At 43.1% G+C, this 21189-nt stretch overlaps 1 protein-coding gene across 2 annotated transcripts in view; it reads right to left on the minus strand.

Annotated features, from left to right (window-relative positions):
• Nucleotides 1–12388: 12388 nt before the first annotated feature.
• LOC106812751 overlaps nt 12389–21189 on the minus strand; it is an 11131-nt gene continuing 2330 nt past the window's right edge. For both annotated transcript variants that reach the window (XM_014816718.1, XM_014816717.1), the window contains exons 2-6: nt 18994–19180; nt 14874–14997; nt 14581–14723; nt 14301–14376; nt 12389–14078 (exon numbers count right to left, since the gene is read on the minus strand). In XM_014816718.1, the coding sequence (XP_014672204.1) occupies nt 14301–14376; nt 14581–14723; nt 14874–14997; nt 18994–19163 (513 nt within the window). In that variant the 5' untranslated portion in view covers nt 19164–19180 and the 3' untranslated portion in view covers nt 12389–14078. The remainder of the gene's footprint in view (nt 14079–14300; nt 14377–14580; nt 14724–14873; nt 14998–18993; nt 19181–21189) is intronic.

Here is a 21189-nt window from a genome sequence, read left to right on the forward strand (position 1 = left end):
TTTCTGGGGGAGAGCCCAGACCCCCCCCCTTCGGCGTGCTCTACTACTGGGTGTCGCGCGCCCCCACATCTGCAAGAAGGGATTTTGCGCGCGACTGCGTTGTGGCGCGTGCGCCCGGTGCGTGTGTACGTAGTGTGTGTGCGTGTGCCTCGTGCGCGTATACGGTATAGACCCCTCCGGTAATACCGCACGTACCCAGTAATTAATATGCCGGACCGTACCGTTGTCGCCTACTCCACTAACTGAGTCTAAGGTAGTCGCTCGCCTACTCCCCTAACCCTAACCCTATAACTCTAACCCGAAGCCCTTAACATATCAACTGCCAGATAGTTAGCGCAGGGTGCGTTCCGGATACCCGAATCGTACCCAAGGAGTTACGTTATCCGGCAGTAAAGACCCTATGAGCCGTAATGACACCGAAATATGCCGTTTATAAGGAAAAACCGCTGCTATTCAGAGGAAAATGGGAAGGGAACGAAGGAGACGGCCCCGAGACGCAGAGAAAGAAGTGGGATAAGAAAAGACGAGAACAATAATGGAAAGAGGGAGAAAACTATAATGAAGGGAAGAGGAAAGGCAAGGGAGTAAGGATGAGAGAAAATACGAAGACGAATAAAGCCATAAAAAGACGACATGCTGACAGGGTCTAATACCGTCTATGTCTTCCTGGGTACTGCCGGAACGTAACTTGGGTACGGTACCGGGTACGCCGGTATACCGGAACGTACCCTGGGTACGGTACGGTATACCGGAACGTACCCTGGTAACTATCTAATATGCTCTACCGTAGGCCTCGGTCCTTACTCCACTAAACGAGTCTATGGAGTCGCCTACGCCCTAACCCCTAACCCTAACCATATCGAATAGTTATGCTAGGGTACGGTCCGCGTCTACAGGACCGACCCAGGGTACTGTTCTGGCAGTACCCCAGGGAGACATAGACCCTATGAGCCGTACTATACTATTGTAAGCGGGCAAAGGCTCATCGATCGCAGTATGGAGCGCGCCAGAGTGTCGCATGACTGATTTCGTTCCACGAAATCATTGTATTTCGGTAACGAATCAGTCTACAGAAAGTGATTTCGTTACGAAATCAGCTACCGTCGAGTGATTTCGTTCAGTTCCACGAAAATCCTATTGGCGCTAAAAGTCACTTGGACCGGCAGAGCCGTCATGCCGCCCCTTGCACACAATGGTATGTGACCCACTGACCTGAGAGTCTAAATCGTTACACGAAAATCATCCCTGATTTCGAACGGAATCAAAGTCTATCAAGTGATCACTCTATCGTTACGATTAACATGTTGCGCCGTGCCCGCAGTGTTTCGCGAAGTCGAAGCGTTGTCAAAATCGAGTTGCTTAACTCAGTCGAGTAGCGTATTTGTCGTTAATTACGCATTAAGAGTTGATGCTACTGCGAAGATGATGTCGTATGTAGCGAATATGCAATCTAACATTGCGAGGAATAGGAGTGTAAACGATCGTTTTAACAGAGTTCTTAGGCTTACTCTCGGGCATGGCTTCTGTGTTTACGAAACAAGTCTCTACTTGGCACTTCATGATCTTATCCGTTAGCTGACATACTGCAGTCGAGTAATGGTGCGAAGATGAACTTCTCGAGGTATGTACGTATAAAAGTACAGTGCTAAAAAACCTGTAGGTCGCGTAGCCTCTCGGCAAAGCCATATACGCTTTGTCGCATCGTATTGATTTGCCGAGAGTGTTATTAACTGGATAGAAAGTAACAATCTGAAGAATCTTGAGTCCCTCGTGCGACCTGTTTGTTTATAAATTAGAGTGATTCGCACGACATGCTACTATGCTACACTTGGCGGCGCCAAGTGTAGCTGACTTGATTTCGTTACAAACTTTGATTTCGTACGAAATGCAAAGTCTACAAAGTGGGTACTGGCGTGTACTGCGTGGTACGTGCTGTATCTCCGCTTGGTAAGCTTCCAGCCAAGTGCACAATCCGTGTACGCGCGCGTGCCACTTGGTGGTTGCTTGTGTTTATCACAATGCTGATTGTACGTCAGTCTGAAACGCCAATCGCTATAGGGCACGGTTGTATCTAAAACTGATTTAATGTAACGATATGTGTACGTCAATGTGTTTTAACCTGGGCGTCGCTACGTAGATGTTAATTGAGCAACATATCCTGAACATAACGCGGGTTACATCGCACTGTAGTCACCAGATATCATGTTACCTGCAGTAACAAAAAAAATGGGCCAATGTTATTCATTCGCTGTCACGAGTCACGCATGATTGCATCATCCGCGACGTAATCTAATCGCAGTTTAGAAAAAAAGCTAGAGCACCCCAAGCGAATTACAGACGCATTCTGTACGAACCGCACCGTATCACCACGCGGGTCACAAACTGCTGCTACTACAGTATATCTGTCATATTTCACTGTTTTAGATTACTTGACAGCAGTAAGAATACAAAGAATACAACTTTTTGAATACGAATAGGGATATCAGGATATTAGCGCCACGCACGTACTAATAATTACTAGAATAAATGCGTCCCCGCCGGGTACACCTCGTATAAATATAGCGCACGTACAGCAGATACATCGCAGTAACGCAGAGTACAGGACAATCACCGTAACTCGTGCTGGATCCACTCAGAAGTAATAAATAATGAGCCACTTGTCACCCGCCACGACTATCGTGCATGGTCATTGATAGTCGTACAATTTTAATAACACCGCGGTTACATTATAGGCCGGTACAGCGAGGTGCACTCCGGCTACGTACACTTACCTGACATAGTATTATTTATAGTCGGTGCGGATTTGCGTAATCGCCGGTTTGGTACCTATTTATGACGCTTTGACGCGTCTATCACGCAGATACACGCTCCACACACTACATCGTGGCCTACACACGGGTACACGACGCGACCGCACGCACGGTCCGGGTTACACGCACGGCATCGCGGTACACCGCACGTACCCCCACATGCTACACTCGACGCGCCACCCAAGATTTGGTTACAAAATCATTGATTTCGTAACGAAATCAGTCATGCGACACTTGGCGCGCGGCGTGTAGCTGTAGCCACTACGGCCCTGCCACTTCGTGCAACATTTCGCGCACGAGTGCAGCCTTCCTCATGGCATAAAACCAACAACCGAGACGAGACCCAGCATATTGTAACACTCGTGTAATTTTTTATTTTTACTGACGTGCGTCTACAAGATGAAAGATGATTTATTTGTACCGTTGCTTGCTTGTAATATACGATCGTAGATAATTTATTTATATCAGCGCGTGCTTGTAATACGATGGTTGGATGTTCATTTATACCGTCGCGTGCTTAATTGTAATACGATGGAATTGGTTGATACGCGAAAAATTAAGCGCGTACAATAATATCCGCGTGTATTATTACGTAATTTGGAAAGTTCCAGATTAGCGTTTCAATAGTTACTTGATTGCGCATAACATCACACAGCGTAGCTTAGATATAAGAATTAAAACACGCAACAAAACCAGTCAGAATAATTTCTTTTGATCTTGTTTTTATCTTGATGCAAAGTCGATCGTTTGCAATAACAATGCGCACGGGGGCCAGTGTCTGTCCGTGGCCAGTCTAATGAATAATCTAGTAAACATTTAATATTAATTATTAATACAGTTTGTATCCAAATTACTGGGATGCACATGAATTTCATCATATTGTGTTCTTTGAATAATAGTGAGCTTAAATCTGCGAAACGTTGTTGTTTCCACGAACCCATAAAAATAATGTAACATATATATAAAATATTTAGAAAAGTAGTTACAAAATGCAACGACAACCTTCATATAACATCAGAACAATTTTTATATAATGGGCATAGCCACTAATGAAAAGCTACAGACTGGTGCTGCACATTTATACATAAAATCAACTCAATTACAATAGACAATATATGTTCTACACAGCAAACAGCAAGCCATACATTTTAATAAATACCTAACACTACCAGATCCAACCATGTAGCATTTCGCTTCGCTACAGCAACCAACCAGTAGCGGAAACGACGTGCAGCGTGCTACACTGGTAGAGCTTCAGGCGCGCCGGAAGCAGTTTTGGATTGGGGGGGGCAAAAACCTAAGGGGGCTCACGATTTTGTTTGTGTGTGTGTAGGGGCTCATGCCCAACCACACTCACCCCAGACCATACGCAAGTTACACAACACACACACACACAATGTTTATATGTTTATTTGGGGGGGGGCTTTTTGGTTTTGTCCCCCCACTTTTTGGATTGGAAGGGCCCCCCCCCCTGCCTCCCAACTTCCGGCGCCTCTGTAGAGCCAACATAATAGCAAAAATACCAAACGCATATAAATAATACTATGTAGTAAAGTACACGACTCACGTACGCTAAATGATAACCGTGTTATTAAAATGATTACTAATGACATCAAAAAGTGACAAGTGCTCATTAATTTTTTAATTACCTTCTGGGTGGTCCAGCACGAGTTACGTGGACTTTTTCCTGATTTAAAAAATGGTCGGGGACTCATTTATTAATAGTAATAATAAATATATTATTCCCTATACGTATTCTAAATTTATTTGTAACTGTTAAGATAATCTAAAAACCAGTGAATATGACAGATAATACTCGTAAGTTAGCAGCAAGTTTAGATAGAAATGTTCATAAATTTCTCATTTCTGAGTATATTTTTGCAAAAAATAATCTAGAAGCACCTAACAATGAATAATACATTGCACCATTTTTCTTATTATGCAGGTAACATAATAGTAAAAGAATACAGTTTAGAATTTCAATCATTTACATAAAATGAACCGCATTTGACATGATAAATCAGTTTAAAATGCATGGCTTCACCACCTGTATGAAATGATATGTAAAAAACACAAAGCAATGCTGGTGTAGAGCCAGATGAACAGAATGTATATTATTATAAAACAAATAACGACATCATTTCAATGAAATTCTCAATCAAATTATAACGATTTTACAAATTAGCAAGAATGTAGGAAAGGTCTAACTCATTTGCATAGCATTTATATTTCTTCCTAGGATACTCTACCATAGCAAAGACTATAGTGAAAGTGCCAAAACGTTGAAACACACATGCATGCACAGACTAAATCTTTTTAAAAATTCGTCAGCTTTCGCATTAACAAAACATCAAGTCATATAAAAACACAATGGTTTCATCTAATGTACCACATCCTACAACTCTCTCAAAAACACGTGAACTGGCTCACAGAAATACATACAGATGAAAAGCCTTGGGGTGGGGCCAGTGGCATAGACAGGTCCTCAGTTGTGAAGGGGATGATTTCGCTGTTACTTCCATCGCAATGTATATGAAGAGTGTGCGCGAGGAGCGCACACCGCGAGCGCCTTGGCGCAAAGCCCTTAATGGGTGGGGTCCAGGGGCCCGCCCTAGAGCCCCTGGCAGGGTGCAGAGCCCTTGCCCGGAGTCCAGGGGGCGGAGCCCCCGGAAGCTCTTGGATTTTAGCAATTTAGAACCTTCAAGATGGCCGTTTTTAAGGAAATTGAAAAAAATTGATATTGTATTAAAGTGCAATTTTGTGAATTCTAGGGTAATTTTTTTCTTTGGATCCCAGAGGTTTAATAACACGCAACCCCCCCACACACACAACCAGTGGCGGATGCAGAAGAAAATTCTAGGGGTGGGGCGAATCATGCGAGCTCAAGTGCCCGGGGGGAGGGGGTCGCCCTCCCACTGTGTGGAATTGTTAAAAAGTTGCAATCTAAAAGCAATCAATTTTGGACATCTTTATCATAGAATATCAGGATTTTTCCTCCTTCAGGGCGCTTCCCCCTCCTGTTTAGGGGGAGGGGGGGTCCGGGGATCTTCGATGCAATTTCCTGCACTATGAGGCAGCACTATTAAACAATCTTCATCACAATAACATCACTGTTGAGTTGAGTATTTTTACCTTTGGGGACACCAAAGACTAAAATACTTACTACCAAATCTGTGCTATGTACATGTCCTCACTGAGGTTACCAGTGCAGACTTACCTAGGCTAAAATACCTTTGCCCTGAAAATTCTAAGGGGGCGACCTCTCCGTGCTACCGAACCCCCATTGACAATTACAGCACTGGAATCATCTCCCCCTGAAATTTGATAAAACTGTATATTACTGAGAATTAAAACTGCAAAAACAATATTGAGAAAAACAACGCAGATTGAACACGAAATGTGGCATTATTTTCACCACCCTTATAATACAAAATCGGGAATGATACTTACCGGTCGGGTCTCAGCACCCCCCCCCCCCCCTAAAATTGAGATAAAAGTGAACTTTTCCTCCCATTCAATCCCCGTGAAAAATTCCAATATCCCTAACTCTCAATAGGTCTATTCAATTTTGAACTAGAGCCGCAGAGGTCGTCTGGTTCATTCCTGAGGTCTTGTTGGCCTAGATGATAAACGTAACATTTAAGTCGTGCATAAGTGAGACCTTTGTTAGGCGGCTAGATATGCAGATAGCACGTTGCGTACACATCATTCAGCAAACCTTCTGCATTCTGCATAGTCCTCCCCAATCCCCATTGGTTGATGACAAATGCGTGCCTGAAACTCGTGTTTTTATGGTGCATTGTGAACCCATACCCTAACCCTATTAAAAAAAAAAAAATTCCTAATTGGAAAAGAATAGCTTAAATGGATAAACGATAGAAAATACAGAAGACAGGTAAAATAATAAAAAATCTTGAATGGATTCGCTCCAAGGACCTTGAGCGCGTAAATCCTGTGGCTGAGAGACCGTTAGGCTATCGAGGCATATTGGGTTCCAGATTGATGGATTGCCATGACTGTGTGACATCATTGAGGCAGTTCAGGAATCCAGTTTAACCCCTCCCTCTTGAGGTTCAAAAGGTATCAGACACTTACTCTTCGCACGTCAGTGATAAGGCACATTTCAGTGGTCCGTTCAAATTAAAGTGATAAAAACTGGTCAGGTCAGCGCTGAAAAAAACAAGTTTTTTCAACCATCTGTCCCGTTAGCCCATGTTCTCTCGAGGAAATGTCTGATATCTGACTCTTTCCCCCCACTGGCCTTTGACGCTGTGACATTCCGTCCAATTCTCACAACGGGGGGCAGCGCTGGTGGACGCCGGGCGTATCGCTTTCCTACCATGATGCATAACACACTATCACGAGCTCTAGGTCGAAGCCGTTTAGATTTGTGCCGCAATTCTGCATTTCCTCCCTATACCTTAGGTTAAGGAAAAGGGAATGTTCCGCTTCTTTTACACCTCTTGATCGCTTCTGACCTTGACCCCGGCAGCTACCGACATCCTAGACTCGTTTTCTGGTATTTTATACCACCCTATACGTCACGACTTTTCGAATCCGTACGTCGAGCCGTTTTAGATTTGTGCGCCAACCTGTTTGACGGACACAGGGCACCGTGTCGGACGCACGCACGGCACGCACAGCTCATGCGATTCTACAACTGCATCTGACTATCGTCAGATGAGCTAATAAAGCAAGAATTTAACTTATCGTGAGCAGTGAATAAAGCGGAAGATTTTGAAAAAAGAAATCGTATATATGGAGAAATGCGTACCAAATTAACCGTCCGAGTTTTCAGTAAAAACTAGGAAAGGGCAGTTTCGCCAACAGCATGTATCCCCTGTGTTCCCCCAAGATGTGTAAGTATAACGAAGTTTGGTCCGCAGCTAGTCAATTAGGGGGCCGAGTTATAGAGCGGAAGGCAAATATGATGAAGGTCAAGGTCGAAGGTCAATGTCAAATAAAAGTTGGAGTGACCTGGTTTCGGTAGCGCAACACAACACCTTCTCCACAAGATGCGTAAGTAAACCAAGTTTTGGTCACCTAGGTCAATAGAGGCCGAGTTATAGAGTGAAGGAAATATGATTAAGGTCCAAGGTCAAGGTCAAATAAAAGGCAGTCAGTGACCTTATTTTTGGTAGCGCAACACACATTCTCCCAAGATGTGTAAAGTATAGACCAAGTTTTGGGTAAGCGGCTAGTCAATAGGGGCCGAAGTTATAGAGCTGGAAAGAAATATTATCAAGGTCAAGATTAAAGGTCGAGTGACCTGTTTTGGTACGGCGACAACACCTTCTCCCACAAGATGTGTAAGTAACCAAGTTTGGCAGCGCTAGGTCAATTTAGGGGCCGAGTTATACAGCGCAGAAGAGAAACATGATCAAGGTCAAAGGTAAAGGTCAATAAAGGTCGTAGTGACCTGGTTTGGTAGCGTCTAGGTCCATTAAGGGGCCGAGTTATAGACGATGTTGAAAAAGAAAGCCATGATCAAGGTCAAAGTAAAGAGTCAAATAAAGAGCGCAGTGACGCTGGTTTGGTACGCTGCTCACCTTTCCCCAAAGATTGTGTAAGTATAACCAAGTTTGGTAAGCGCTTAGGTTCAAATTTAGGGGCCCGAAGTTAGAGAGGCGGAAAAGGAAATATGATCAAGGTCAAGGTAAAAGGTCCAGTGACCGGTTTTGGTACTCTGCACACCTTCTCCCCTAAGATGTGTAAGTATAACAGAGCTTTGGGTCACCTAGTCAATTGAGTGTCGAGTTCATATGAGGCGGGAAGGGAAATTCTCTAGCGGCGGACGCGAGCGGGCGGCGGCTGGGGAAGACATGAAAACCATAGTATCCCCCGCTTCGTCGCGGGGGATACAATAATGTCACATTCTGAAAGCGCGTTACAGCCATTTTACAGTAGATGTAGACAACGTTCCTGTGAATATATTCAGTACGTATCAACTGTGTAAGTTTTACTTTCCCGACTAGGGGGCATTAAAAGTCTTCATTGTTAGGCAGGCAAGCCATTAGTGGTGTGGACTGTAAACCCAAGGTTATCAACCAAACTGGTTAGACGAGCAGTCTCGTTTCATAACCACGTCTCGACACATGTGGGCCTAAAGGCGTTACAAGAGACTGAATTTTGGAATCTCCGTGCGCATCTGAGATATTTCCAGAATGGCCATCAGAGACTAACTCAAGGGACTGGAACGGTGTCTTGAATGTTAGCGATGACATTCTCCGTGTAACGGTACGAAGCAACGAGGAGCAACGACAAAACGTCTGCCACGCCACACTTCCAGAGACTGCACACCTGTGGACCACTAATAAAGACAAGTGTCGATTTGGTCAGTCATCAGCTTGACATACCTTGGCTACAACCTTCAGCAGGGAAGGGGTCTCACCTGACCCAAAAAGTCTCAGATCAATTCAGAATGCTACTACCGGAGAATGCGACAGAAGTCGCGAATCTCTTTTTGGGCCTCGCTAATTACTGTGCAAGGTTTATACCCAAGCTTTGCGTCAATACTGCGCCCGGCCGGGAACTCGTCACCAGAAAAGACACTGATGGTCATGGACTCCGAGCAACCAGATGCCCTAAAGAGGTCTCAAATCCACTCTCAACGTCAGACGCTGTGATGGGCTATTTTGACCCAAAAAACAATCTGAGTGCTAGTAATGCCCAGCCCGTAGTGTTGCTGGCAGTTCTGACTCAAAAGTCGGGTGCCTAGATGACTTGTTATAAGCTATGCCAGTCCGCGCGCTGTCTTCAGTTGAACACGATCGATATTCCCAGACCGAAAGGGAGGCCACTTGCGAGTCGTGTTTGGCTGCGAAAAATTCCACCTGTACCTTTATGAAGTCACTTCAAATCATACCTACCGGATCATCGACCTCTCTTAGGGATTTTCAAACAACACCTAGATCTACACTCACCAGCCGTCGGATGCGAACGATGGTGTTGCGGCTTCAAACATATGAATATATGCTATCAGTAGCCGTCGCAAGCAAGGATTAAACCCAGCAGACTTTACCAGCCGACATCCTGGGAACAGTGCATCATGCAGCCGTGCAGAGATAATCGGTGAAGAGTACATTAACTTCCTGGCACAGGCAAGCACTCCTATTGCCTTGACCCTTGATGGGATCAGAGCAGCAACTGCTGGTGATAAGGAAATGCAAGATGTCATAAAGGCCATCAGATCAGATCGGTGGTCACCAGAGATCTCACAATACCAGAAGGTCAGAGGGGAGCTATCGGTTACAGCCGACCAAAGCCTAGTCCTCAGAGGACGACGCATAGTTCTCCCACAGTCATTGCGCCAGAGAGCAATAGAGCTTTCTCACGAAGGCCACCAGGGACTAGTTAAATCTAAGCAATTGCTCAGAGCGAAGGTGTGGTTCCCAAATGTGGACAAGCTAATGGCGGACCAAATAGAAAAATGCATAGCATGCCAGAGTAATATCACAACACCCCAGACTACGGTCCCTCTACAAATGACAGACTTACCGGATTACCCATGGCAGTCTGTCAGCGTTGACTTCTATGGTGAGCTACCATCAGGAGAACATCTTATGGTTTTAATAGATGATTTCTCCAGGTATCCAGTGGTTGAGATCATACACTCACTCACTGCTACGACTGTCATTCCTGTCCTTGACAGTGTTTTCTCAGTTCGGAACCCCAGAAAGGTTGAGGTCCGATAACGGCCCTCCCTTCAACAGTCAAGACTTTGCAGACTTCACTAAATATCTCGGTATAAAACACCATCGTGTAACTCCTTTGTGGCCACAGGCCAACGGGGAGGTAGAGAGGTTTATGCGGAACTTAGGAAAGGTGTCCAGAGCCGCAGCTGTTGAACATAAATCATGGAAACAGGAACTGTTCAAATACCTAAGAAATTATCGTGCTACACCACACTCCACAACAGGAGTCCCACCAGCAACAGTTATGTTCGGACGTGACATTCACATCAAGCTCCCATCAGTCGATGATGGAAAGGGCACCCCGGACAAAATCAACAGTGAAATCAGATCGAGAGATAGGGCTGCCAAAGCAAGGATGAAATCTTACTCAGACTCTAAACGGAGAGCGAAGGACTCCAATCTACATGTTGGAGACACTGTACTTGTGAGACAGAAGAAAGTCAACAAGCTGACACCTCCTTACAGTCCCAAACCTATGACTGTGATAATTGTCGAAGGAACAAAGGTGACAGCGGAGTGTGATGGACATCGTATAACGCGAAACGCGTCCTTCTTCAAAAAATTTCGTGGGGAGAAGGTAAAGGGGTCAGGGACACCCAATAAAAGACTCGTTCGTGATCTGGACTATGACGAAGTGGACATTGTAGATCCAGTTGCTCATAATGATCCAGCTCCGGTTGAGATTCAGCCTGCTCCAGTTAGACCTCAGCGCAGAGCCAGGCGGCCCGCATATCTGCAGGACTATGCTGTTTGATCCGTTTACAAGTGGACATTAATCAGAGTGAAAATTTGTCAGGGAAAACTGTCACTTAATTATATTGTTTAATTTCACCTAATATGTTCAATCCAGTTGTATTTTGGACATCAGTCATGCTACTTTCAGTTTCTTCAACATTAAGCAATTCTCTCGTTAATAGGGTTTTAAACATAAGTTAAAGGACTTTGTTTAACTTTCATTTGGTGTTTATTATTCCATTATATTAGACATTGGTTGTCAATCCAATAAGAAGGGGAGAGATGTGATATATTCAGTGTACAACTGTGTAGTTTTACGTTTCCCCGATAGGGGGCATTAAAAGTCTTCTTGTTAGCAGCAACCATTAGTGTGTGGCGTTGTTTGTCTCCGTGAGATAATATTCAAACATTACAGTTCCATTTCTGTAATAATACATTAGGAGAGTATGAATAGCGATGCCGGATTTGTAGATAAATAATTAAAAATCCAGTATTTATTGTCTGTAAAATATTAAATTTTCCCCCATTTTCTTCCTGAAAGTAGGGGGGATGAAAGCCACCCCACCTCAGTAAGTGTGGGGGGATATACCCCCATCACCTCGCTATCTACGCCCCTGTCAGATAAACTCAAATTTGACTTTTGATATGCATAGAAATATTCATAATCATAATCTTTGTTAGCAGTACGTACTCTACAGGTGCCGCGGAACGATTTTTGAAGTGGGGGTGCTCAATTTGTTACGCTCGACAGTGGCCAATGCAGGTTTTCGAGGAGGGTGGCAAGAAACAGGCGGAGTGTGCGGGTCCTACCCCAGAAAATTTTGAATCCCCCATTCTCCTCCTGAAAGTAGGGGGGGGATGATTGTACACGCCATCCCCCACGTCAATAAGTGGGGGGGGGGGTGCATCCCCCATCCCCACCCCCGCTATCTACGCCCCTGGGTGGGGGACTTGCTTGAAAAATTGACAATATTTATTTCTCTTCTCCCTTTGGAATTGACAGTAGGCTACTAATCATTTACGCTAAATTTCAATGGTTTTTTTGCTATGATTATTCAACCCTGAATGTACATGGATGCAACCCATATAGAATACTAGAATATATAAATAATAGAATGCTACTCTCTAGAGCTAACACGAAAATAAATGTATGAAAAAGTAGGAGTTTTCATTTCAGAATTCAGTATAAAACAGATGTCACACATAAACAAACAAAACACATATCGCCATTACAATTTGCTAAGAAAAATATATATGTTGCTGCTACCAAAAAGTTTCCTACTGCATATAGCAGCGCATCATGAAAAATATACGAAAATTTCACCCACTCTTTTTCGACTGTTCAATCTTGCTTTTCACTTTCTCCGTGCACAGAATACAAATCTATACTGAATCAAATCGCACAGATCGCGTGCACATGAGCCACTCGTGGTAATAACTAAGTCACAGGCATGATTATTGCATAGCTCTTCCCGACTGATAATCCAGGATGAACCCTCCTCAACATGGCTGTACAGCACAGCGATCACGTGATGATTTGAATAATGGTAAACGATTCGCTGTTATCCAATCCGATTCTGATGCTATACTATAATGGTATCCAGAGGATTTCTATACAGTACTGCACACTTAATGCACACACACGAAGAAATGGTCTAACTTATCAGCCAAGTACCCCATCACCTCCACACAGAAATTACTCGAAACACAGTCGCTTTTAAATTTAGAATCGATGACTATTGCCCATTGCTGTCACGATGGGTGTAGCATGGCCCTTCTACCACCAGGTAGCAAGTCTTCACCACGCCTCACTACTCAGCGACCTCTAGAGTAACCCCAACTCGTTCCTTGGGTTTTACTACGAAATATTAATATCCTTCTCAAGAAATATCCTTGAGATCCAATATCTTCCTCAATTTATATGCAGTAAGTTAGTTTTTTACACCTCAAAAATCATTATGCTTACTTTTCACTTCCTAATTCATAAATTACACTACCTATTTATTTAGAATGAGTACATTTCTAAGATTTATCTACACATCTTATAATATCAATTAATTATATTCATAAACAAACTGATCAATGTTTTGGTAAATTTCCTTGTAAACATAAAGTTCTAGATTATTTACTGCCTTTCTATCAAGTGAACTCAAATTTATAGATAAATTGCACTACACTCACTATATTCAGACTCACATATTCAGTTATTAAAACTATTCCCCATATAAAACTTGATCGTAAGTAATGGCAAGCAAATTCTGTGTTCTATCTACTCTGTTATATACTTTCACTGAACATGAGCAGGTCCCAGTGTCTAACGCATGAACAAGGCCACGACGGTAAAGCATATGCAGTTAAGAATATAGCAAATTAATGTATTTTGTTAACTGCAATGGCACTTTCACTGTGAACAGTGTTGCTAGAGTGAGAGTATTGCCATAAATTGCTATGACTAGTTGAGTTAAGTACTACGTCTACAACAGCACTTACCCAAATATGCCGCATTAATTATAGACGATTGCATGAGAATTCGTTACCTTTCCCCGCAATGAAAATTTTTTTAAATGGTATTACTATGATACTTATGTCAATATTTTCAGGAATACTGGGGACACGTATATTTGAATTGTTGTGAGCAGCGACACCAAGCATTGATAACACAGCACACCATTCACCCTGTGCAGAGTCACTACGCATTCAAAAACACACACGTGTATCCATCCACCCAACTTCTCACCCAGCTACGAGCATGCAGACTGCTGAGAGAAAGTGAAATGCCTCGTGGTGTCGGCTCCTTGTGCACCAGTGTTCAGCAGAGAATCCTGTTATAGCCCATAACCTGACAGAGAGGAAATCCATGATTCTGATCATAACTGCATTGATATCACCACCCACCCAAACACAACCATCAAAGCATGCACTAAACATCTCACTCATAAAAGATCACGCTGTCGAACCGCATCACTTTTAATTCAAGGCTAAGCATGCGTGATATACCAAGAGCTACACAATAGTAGAATTGGTATGCAACAATGATCGACTGACTATCAATAACAACTACCTAGAACTTGTCCTGTTGAGAAGGTGCTGAGGGTGCCACGCCACCGGGTAGAGATTCCTTCCCTTCAAATGGATTGCTGTTGTAAAATACAAATGCACCCGTGAGGTGCATGTATATGAACATATCGCATAGCCTTGTGCAATATTACACATTTAAAGCAGTCTGTGCAGAATTTTGTAGAAAGCCAATGATTTCACAAGATATTTGAAGGAAACAAACATTGATTAAGCATTGTATGCATGACTAAGAGATACCAAGTAGGACCACGGCACATACGCACCTCGAGTCAACACGGATAGTGACATTTTCCACTTCCTCCTCAGGTGGCGCTGTGGCTACAGCCATAGGTTCAGGCGAATCCAGCATCTGCTGCTTGGGATAACTTCCAGCCGGTGGATGAATGGCTGCCATAGGCGCTTGAATCTGCAAGCCATGCATGCGGTGCCACCGCGTAAGACGGCTAGTTTTGAAAATAATCGACGCGATATAAATACATAGCACTGGACTAAATAATACTTCAGAATGAACCAATGCATATAATATAATATATCAGCCCCTACATATTCATATTACCTTGCCATCAGCTTTGTCTAACGCATACTTGATCTTGTGCACCATGACGATAAGTCCAATAATGGCTACGATTATGGAAACGGCACCTATAGTCACCATTAATCCACCGACGATCTTTACTGTCCTGAAATCGTAGATAATGCATCATAACCTTCATAAATAAGAGACTTTCCAACAATATTAGACATTGCTGTAGAATATTTAAAGCGTTGGATACATACAAATGCTGACTGAAGTGAATGCAGTGATGCTATGAAGTGAAGTAAGGCAAATTAGCTACATAATGATGACCTGTACACCAATGAAAATAACACTCATACTACATTCTAGACGCATCATGGGCATTCCAAAGTTTTGAATAGAGTTTGTTCCAACAAGAGCCGAAGAGTGTCTGGGCTCATCTGAGGTCTGTTGCTACGGTTATAAACGTAACATTTAAATCGTGCGTAGTGACACCTTTGTTAGGTGCAGTTGCGTACACATCATTTCAGCAACCTTCTGCATTCTGCATACCTCCCAAATCCCATTGGTTGATACAAATCGCGTGCCTGAAACTCCTGTTTTATGGTGCATTGTGACCCTAACCAGGGCTCGAATTAAGCGACGAGAAAGGCAAGGCAATTTTTTTAGGGCATGTGAGAAATCGCCTTGAATTTTCTCTAAAATGGAAGGGCACAGAGGCAATTTTAAAAGGCACCAAGGCAACTCTCAAAATTTGAGAAGGGCACAAAGGCACTTTTGTAAAATAAAGAAAAACTCATAACAAATTAGTACATCAACATCGTCTTGCTTTGAATGTACAAAACAATATGCCCCCATGTAAGCTTACACCGTAACACCGACCCCTGTACCCCCCTCTGCTAATGGAAGTACAGTAATAAGAAATTTTACATGCCCGCTATCAGGAGCGAATAATTATCCGATGCTGTTATTATTCCCTCCTGCGACTATCGGTTTTAAGCTCATCATTGCAACTACAGCACGCACGCGCACGTGTTATGTTGACTCGACTAAAAACGAAACTAGGGCAGTAGATTAAAGGGCACCGACGGCAATTACACAAAAGGGCAAGGCAGGCTACTGCCGTCGGTCGGGTTGGATTTCCAGGAGCAGTACGGCGATTGATAGGGGCACGACGCATTGCGTCGGCGCCGTCGGTTAATTCGAGCCCTGACCCTAACCCTATTCAAAAAAATAATAATTGTTGTTATGAAATTGTTGTAAAAATTATTTGTTGTTATGAAATTGTTGTAAATAAATCATGTAAATATTTTCCTTAATTGGAAAGAAATAGTTAAGGACAGTAGCCTCTAGGTTCTAGGCGTTATTTTCAGCTAATTTAGGTTATAATTGTGCTACATAAAAAGTTCATGGTTGAATCACCATTAGAAATATTTAAAAAAAATGTTTAAAACTAACGACTACAGTTTGATTACAACGACGGTGCGCACTCAAAGCGCACGCATCTGAGAAGTTGGCGCAAAACACTTTCCAGCCAGGGCTACAGACCGAGGGTATTTCTTATTATTCATTTAAAAGCAAAGGGATTGTAAATATCTTATAAACAACATATAGTTTCAGTTATAATATGGATAAATTTGCCCTAAAATGAATATCGTTTCGTTAAATAGCATTTAGGTATAAATATAATTGCACTTTTGTGATTACCCTCGGTCATTTACTGCAAATAAAAATGCAAATACGCAACTTTTTCAGGGGGCAGCACGGGTCGCTGGTGTCATGGCGGCCGTTCAAATTCGTAGCGTTGATGTGTAAATAATTAATTAAGTATCTGGTGACAAATACATGTGGGTATAGACGATTTGTTGTACAGTAAGTACAGTTGTATGCAGTAAAATCCTAGAGGCTACTGTCCCTTTAAATGGATAAAGATAGAAAAATACAGAAAACAGGTAATAATAATAATAAATCTGATGAGATTCGATCCAAGAACCTTTGAGCCGTAATCCTGTGCTGTAGCCGTTTGGCTATCGAGGCATATTGGGTTTGCAGATTATGGATGTGCCATTAATATGAGAACACTGTGACATCATTGAGGCTGTTCAGGAATCCATGTTTAACCCTCCTCTTGAGGGTCAAAGTTATCAGACCTTACTGCTTAGCACGTAGGTAAAGCACATTTCATGGTCCTTTCAATAAAGTGATAAAAATGATAGCTCAGCGCTGAAACAAAAAAGTTTTTTCACTCGTGTCCATTAGGCCATGTCCTCAGAAAATGTCTAATATCTGACATTTCCCCCACTGCCTTTGACCTGTGACCTCCAATTTCGCACTGGTTGATTGGTTTCCTGCCATCACACTAGTACACCGAATATTAAGAGCATAGGTCGACCGTTAAGATTTGTGCCGCAATTCCGTATTTCCTCCTATAACTTAACGTTAAGGGGGAAATATTCCCCTCCGTTTACACATCTTGACCTTTGACCTTGACCCCCAAATTTATCATCCTGAGTACCTTTTCACGAATCCCAACCCCCGATCGTTCGAATATCGTGACCTTACATCGAGCGGTTAAGATGTTGTGCCCAACTGTTGACGGACGGTACGGACAATCATGCGATTCTACAAGCTGCATCTGACTTCGTCAGTTGAGCTAAACAAGTGCCGGCGGAGCGACAGGTCATCTAACGTCTACTGCGGTGACTCTGTGGTGGAGTGGTGGGATTCTAGTAAACCCTATTAGTCCCAAATGTGTTCACATACACGCGCGAAACAGTGGAATGCACAGGATGGTATCAGGAACCTTCTCAAAGGAATGTTCTTGTTGGTAGTCGTTATGAAAGTTGACACGAGATGCGCGCGTACGTTTAAGTGTCTTCAGATTAAAGATGGAAGCTCACCATCGTACGTAGTAGCAACAACTATTTGCAAGACAGAATAGGTAAGCACTCATCCATTTACCTAGCAAGCCTACAGGCGTGCATAGAGAGCTGCCACCTGTAACTAATTAAAGCAGAGAAAAAACTAACACAGTACTATTACCTCCCATGCACTGGCAGTGGCATAAGTGACATGTAACACATGACAGTACGAATGCATAGAAATTATACGATTTAAGGAGCATAAACCTTCTTCAACCAAATTTAGCTTTTGAATATTTCACTGTGACATTGTAGCTCACACATCCAGGCATGTATAGATTCTACTAGCAAACCCGGCAGTCAAATTCTTTCTAACAGACAGTAACACAATCATGTTTAACCCTGCCCTCTTGAGGTCAAAAGTTATCCGACACTACTCTTCGCATCCGTCAGCAGAAGGTACATTTCAATAGTCACTTTCAAATAAAGCATAAAAATGTAGTCACCGCTGAAACAAAAAGTTTTCCAAGTCGCTCCGCAGGGACCAATGTCCAGAATGTCTAAAATCTGCCCTGGCCTTGACCTTTGACCTGTGACGCTCCAATTTCGCAGCAGTAGATGGCTTGTCCTACCATGAGATCTATACACGACTATCACAAGCCTAGGTCGAGACCGATTTATAGATTTAGTGCCGCCATCTGCATTTCCTCCTATACCGTTAACGTTAAGGAGTGAAATGTTCCCCCCTTTTTTAACACCTCTTGCTACCTTTTTGACCCCAGGCTTCGACATCCCAACTCGTTTTCGGATTACCCCCCCACGTCCCGAATATCGTGACCGTACGTCGAGCGGTTAAGATTTGTGCCCAATACAACTGTTGACGGACGGACGGACGCTCGCACGGACGGACGGACGGACGATCATGCGATTCTACAAGCTGCATCTGACTATGTCAGATGAGCTAAAAATTGACATTCCAATCATTGAACAACTCACCAGAACAGCACCGCCAAAAAACATTTGTGCCCAACTGTTGACGCACGCACGGACGGCCGGACGGCCGGACGCACGGTCATGCGATTCTACAAGCTGCATCTGACTACGTCAGATGAGCTAAAAATTCATTTACAAGGACTTACTAGGAATTCGAAACACAACTGAAAAAAAGTGTGGTTTGGTTCCGATGCTGAGTTCAAAGGCTGTGATAGTAAATATACAAATAAATAATCGTGCATCTATTGGAAACATTATATGCATTGCTCATTCTGATGTGACTCCCTATACGTGCAGATATTTACTTTGTGCTTTCCTCATTTTGATCGAGCGCATTTAGTGCTACTGCAAGCATGATGGCCCCTATCAGAATGAGCAGAATCGCAAATCCTATGGAACAGCCTCCACATCGGATGCAGCATTTTGTACAGCCAGTCAGTCTTTTGTACATAAGCTTCAGTGGCTGGAAGCACATCTTGCAAGTGTTTTCTTCTGAAATTACATGCAAAACCAAAGGTTCGAAATACAACAAGTGACAATTTGTGCTATGCAAATTCTGGTGTATACATGGACAGAACGCATAAGCTTGAAATTGCAATAAAGTTGAAACAATTACACCCTTTCACTAACATATATATAGGATAACCACAAAATTTCAATAAGCTATTTATGGGTAGTCATATATAGTATTAACAGAGTGGCTATATGCCCGGCAGCCGGCATATATCTGACGGCTGCCGGGCACGGTCTTCGATTTCCTAAATGCCCGGCAGTTTTTAATTTTCAGCGTTATCTCAAGTAAACAAGGGTTAGGGTTAGGGTTAGGAACTGCCGGGGCATTTAGGAAATCGAAGACGTGCCCGGCTGCCGAGCATATATAGCCACAGCGTAGTATTAAACTATTATAGTGCGTTACCTCCTGCACACTGGCACTGCAGCAGCAGAGGAACAACGAGAGATGGAGAGAGACAAAGTTGATCAAATAGATAAATCAACACTGCAGATCGCAGCAGAAAAAGCTTCAAATTTGCAATTAACTGAAGAGGAAGGAACATCCATTGATCTAATACACTAACCCTGACCCCTGTCTTAAGTTCATTGAGACAAAATTGCCATTATGAGATTAATCTACACAATTTCTTCCAGACTTCATAGGCAGGGACTATTCTACGGAGCATTAAGTGCATTTCTGATTAACACAGACGTATCGTACATTGTTATTATTTTAAACACACCCCACGCAGTGCCCCGTGTCCTATCACAGTGAGTCACAAGTGCTGTGGGCCGTGCCCTGCCCATATTTGTCATTTGTGGACAGCGTAACTAACGCTCATAGGGTCTATGTCCCCCAGGGTACTGCCCGGAATGTATCCTGGGTACGGTCCGGTATACCGGAACGTACCTTGGTAACTATTTGATATCAGGAGTTAATAAAGACAAAGGAGTTTGACACGTATTTGGTACTGATTTCACCACATTTTGTCGTATGAGTTCGATGTGAATAAAAATATAAAATGTATACAAACATGAGCTTCTTTTGTTCACTGGTCCTTATTCTATCTTCCAGTAGTATTACAAACCGCATAGCTTCCTTCGTTTTGACAGAAATCGTGCTTTTGCACGACATGGTTTTCACGTTAGTTACCGTCGTGTGGCGATGCAAAGCCCGAAATTCGCACACACAGCTAGTTGAAAGAGGCGCGTCAGGGATGGCGTCTCCCGTACGTTATCTCCCGAAGAAGTTTTTGTTTGGCTAACAAAGCCAAGTGATGACGACATTAACTCTCGCCTTCATCACATACAGATGGTAATGATAAGTAAGGTGTAAACACATGCGTTTGCCTGCAATTGCATATTAATGGTTGCTATATGCAAAACACATGTGCGAAAAGCTACAATCAGCTGGAGCGTCAATTTACTCCTAAGATTCATACACATTATTCCTCCACGGCTGAAGTAGTTCAGATATTTTACCAGCGCAGCGTTTATTTAAAACAAGTGCCGCGGAGCGACAGCGCTCATCTAACGTCTACTGCGGTGACTCTGTGGTGGAGTGGTGGTGGGATCTAGTAAACCCTGTTAGTCCAAATGTGTTTCGAATACAACGCCGAAACAGTGGAAGGCACCAGGGATGGTATCAGAATTCAAGAGGAATGTTCGTAATGGATCAGTTATAAAGTCGAACGAGATGCACATAACGTTTAAGCTGTCCTTAAGAGTTAAGATGGAACTCCCGTCATACGTAGTACAACAACTTTTGCGCGCAGACAGGATAGGTAAGCACTCATGCCATTTACCATACGCAAGCTACAGGCTGAAAATAGAGAGCTGCCACTGTAAACTAATACCGGCAGGCAAAATACACAGTAATATCACCAACCACCAACATAGCAACTGGCAAGTGGCATGACGTTCCATGTAAACACACTAGACAGTAAGAATTCCATAGAAATTATAGATACGATTTTAAAGAGCATTAAACCTTCCCAACCAAATTTACT

This window comes from Priapulus caudatus, unplaced genomic scaffold (genome assembly GCF_000485595.1).
Source record: "Priapulus caudatus unplaced genomic scaffold, Priapulus_caudatus-5.0.1 Scaffold682, whole genome shotgun sequence".
NCBI classification, from domain to species: Eukaryota; Metazoa; Priapulida; class Priapulimorpha; order Priapulimorphida; family Priapulidae; genus Priapulus; species Priapulus caudatus.